The sequence below is a fragment of the Otolemur garnettii genome, unplaced genomic scaffold, assembly GCF_000181295.1.
Source record: "Otolemur garnettii isolate 467f Iridium unplaced genomic scaffold, OtoGar3 scaffold00013, whole genome shotgun sequence".
Lineage (NCBI taxonomy): Eukaryota > Metazoa > Chordata > Mammalia > Primates > Galagidae > Otolemur > Otolemur garnettii.
In genome coordinates this window covers 1,751,849-1,754,428 of record NW_003852408.1, presented here as the reverse complement: position 1 = coordinate 1,754,428, position 2,580 = coordinate 1,751,849, and the positions used below count along the sequence as shown (strand labels likewise).

The 2,580-nt window shown below is 40.0% G+C and overlaps 1 protein-coding gene across 9 annotated transcripts in view; it reads left to right on the top strand.

Annotated features, from left to right (window-relative positions):
- Nucleotides 1–2,580, top strand: part of COPS7B (COP9 signalosome subunit 7B) — a 38,715-nt gene that overhangs the window by 24,612 nt on the left and 11,523 nt on the right. For all 9 annotated transcript variants that reach the window (XR_002772093.1, XM_012802248.1, XM_023510292.1 and 6 more), the window contains one exon: nt 1,794–1,899. Coding sequence is in view for 8 of the 9 variants with exons in the window: in XM_012802248.1 (XP_012657702.1) it covers nt 1,794–1,899 (106 nt within the window). In the remaining variant the exon portion in view is untranslated. The remainder of the gene's footprint in view (nt 1–1,793; nt 1,900–2,580) is intronic.

The window sequence follows — 2,580 nt, the reverse complement described above, 5'->3', positions numbered from 1 at the left end:
GATTTTGATAGTGATTCCAGTTCAATAAATGCTATCACTGTTTTCCATTTCTAAAGATATGTTCAGATTTAGTGATGTTTACCTTTTCACAAAGGTAGTCAATTGCCATCCCAAAGTCTATCGAAGATTGGTTTTATATTAAGATTTATATAACTGATAATGTGAATATATTTAAATACTAGAGAAATCCCCTCACTGTCTCAGAACCAAGCAAGACTCACTGATGTTTTAATTGGTGTTCGTTAGCCTGTTAAAGGTGAGGGCTGGAGAGAAGGTAGCAATGTTTGTTTTGTACTTTTAATCTTTATTATGCCAATCTAATTTCCCTGGATCTACTAAAATGCTGCCTTTTATTTATCGAAAGGCATTTTAGTGTGGTTTATGTGTAACGTCAAATAAAGAATATTTAACATTTCTCTTATTTTATAGACAATCTATAAGGCCATGATTTTAAAAGTCAATATGTCAAGAAATGGCAAATTTATTATTTACTACCTAAGTCAGGCTAAGTTATAATTTGGGATTGTCTTTCAACAACTCTTCAGAAACACATAAAACTATATAACAACTGTATGTGTGTGATTGGTAATGGTGCTTTTGTCAACTCATTACGTGGATTAAAATAGAAGAGATATACACAAATTTTAAAATTATGTGTGAACATAATTAAAAACAAAAATCATAGGTCAAAAAAAAAAAAGAAGTAACTTAAAAACTTCTGAAAAAAGGGTAAATCTCCAATAGGATGCTTTTAGCTTTTTTTTTTTCTGTTTGGAAAAGTGATTACTCAGTGTCATCTGTAAAATCTCTCTTGCTTCCTTTAATCTTAATACTGTAGAACCATTTCCCATTTGATACAAAGGTTGGAAATTAAAGGCATTTTCTTGGCTCACGCCTATAATCCTAGCATTCTGGGAGGCCAAGGCACGTGGATTGCTTCTACTCATGAGTTTGATGCCAGCCTGAGCAAGAGTGAGACCCCATCTCTAAAAATAGCCAGGCGTTGTGGCGGGCACCTGTAGTCCCAGTTACTTGGGGGGCTAAGGCAAAGAGAATGGCTTGAGTCCAAGAGTTAGAGGTTGCTGTGAGCTAAGATGCCACAGTACTCTATGAAGAGTGAACAGGTGAGACTGTCTCTAAAAAATGAATGAATCGGGCGGTGCCTGTAGCTCAAAAGGGTAGGGCACCAGTCCCATATGCCGGAGGTGGTAGGTTCAAACCCAGTCCTGGCCAAAAACTGCAAAAAAAAAAAAAAAAAAAAAAAGAATGAATATATAAATAAAGGAGTTTTCTAAGAAACTACCCTCAAGTCACCATACTTATCTCCTTATAACCTGTCGTATGTATTTAGAAACACTTTTTTTTTTTTTGAGACAGAGGCCCGCTGTGTTGCCCTGGGTAGAGTGCTGTGGTGTCACAGCTCATAGCAACCTCAAACTCTTGGGTTTAAGCTATTCTCTTGCCTCAGCTTCCCAAGTAGCTGGGACTACAGACACCCGCCACAATGCCCAGCTATTTTTTGTTGTGGTTATTGTCGTTTAGCTGGCCCGGGCTGGGTTCTAACCGGCCAGCTTCGGTGTATGTGGCCAGTGCTATAACCACTATGCTACAGGTGTTGAGCCATAGAAACACTTATCTTTTGGAAGGAGTGAAGGGGCAAGAGCCTGGCAGAGGGAGTATTAAATGAAGTCCTTACAAACTGCTGGGGAGGGCCATTGGCAAGGGAGATTTCTGAAGCTGGAAGAGACTTTTTAGACCTTTCTGTAGCTCAAGGCTGGTTTTCTCTTTTGTAGGTGTGATGGCTGTGAAGCAGTTCTGTTGGGCATCGAGCAGCAAGTTCTGAGAGCCAACCAGTACAAAGAGAACCACAACCGAACTCAACAGCAGGTAGAGGCAGAGGTAAGGAAGAAAGGGAATGTTTGTTCTCTCTCCAGGGCATGCCTATTTATTCCTTTGCATTGTTTTTGTTTTGTGAGTACTAGTATAGATGAAAGAAGCAGTCAGTTTATAAACAGGTGCTGGAATACCAGAATGACTGTGATGTGGCTCCTGCTTTTGGTGGTCTTTATCTCCTTTCTGATTCCTGGTCTGGAGAGGGAGATCGGGCCTGGAGAACAGGGAATGTTGTAGTTTTGGTACACATGTACTTTGCAGCTGTAGAACAAAAGAGAACAAGTTTGAGAATGGCTAGAAGGATGGTAGTTAGTGGAGTGGAGGGAGGAGTGCAATTGGGCAGGGACACATGGGGCTTCAAGGTATGGTGATGTTCTACCTCTTAAGTTGTGCGGTAGGTGCCTACTGTTAATTTTATTTCTCTTCTCTAAACTGTACCTATATATTATAATCTTTTTGTTTGTTTGTTTGTTTTTGCGGTTTTTGCCTGCGGCTGGGTTTGAACCTGCCACCTCTGGCATATGGGGCCGGCGCCCTACCCTTTTGAGCCACAGGCGCCGCCCATCTATTATAACTTTTTAAATGCATGATATATTTCATACTAATGAAAGAAGAAAAGGATAAAGTTTAGTGGATGAGATGCAAGGGAAGGTACAAGAGTGTGCTTTTAGTGATACCTGATTTGTT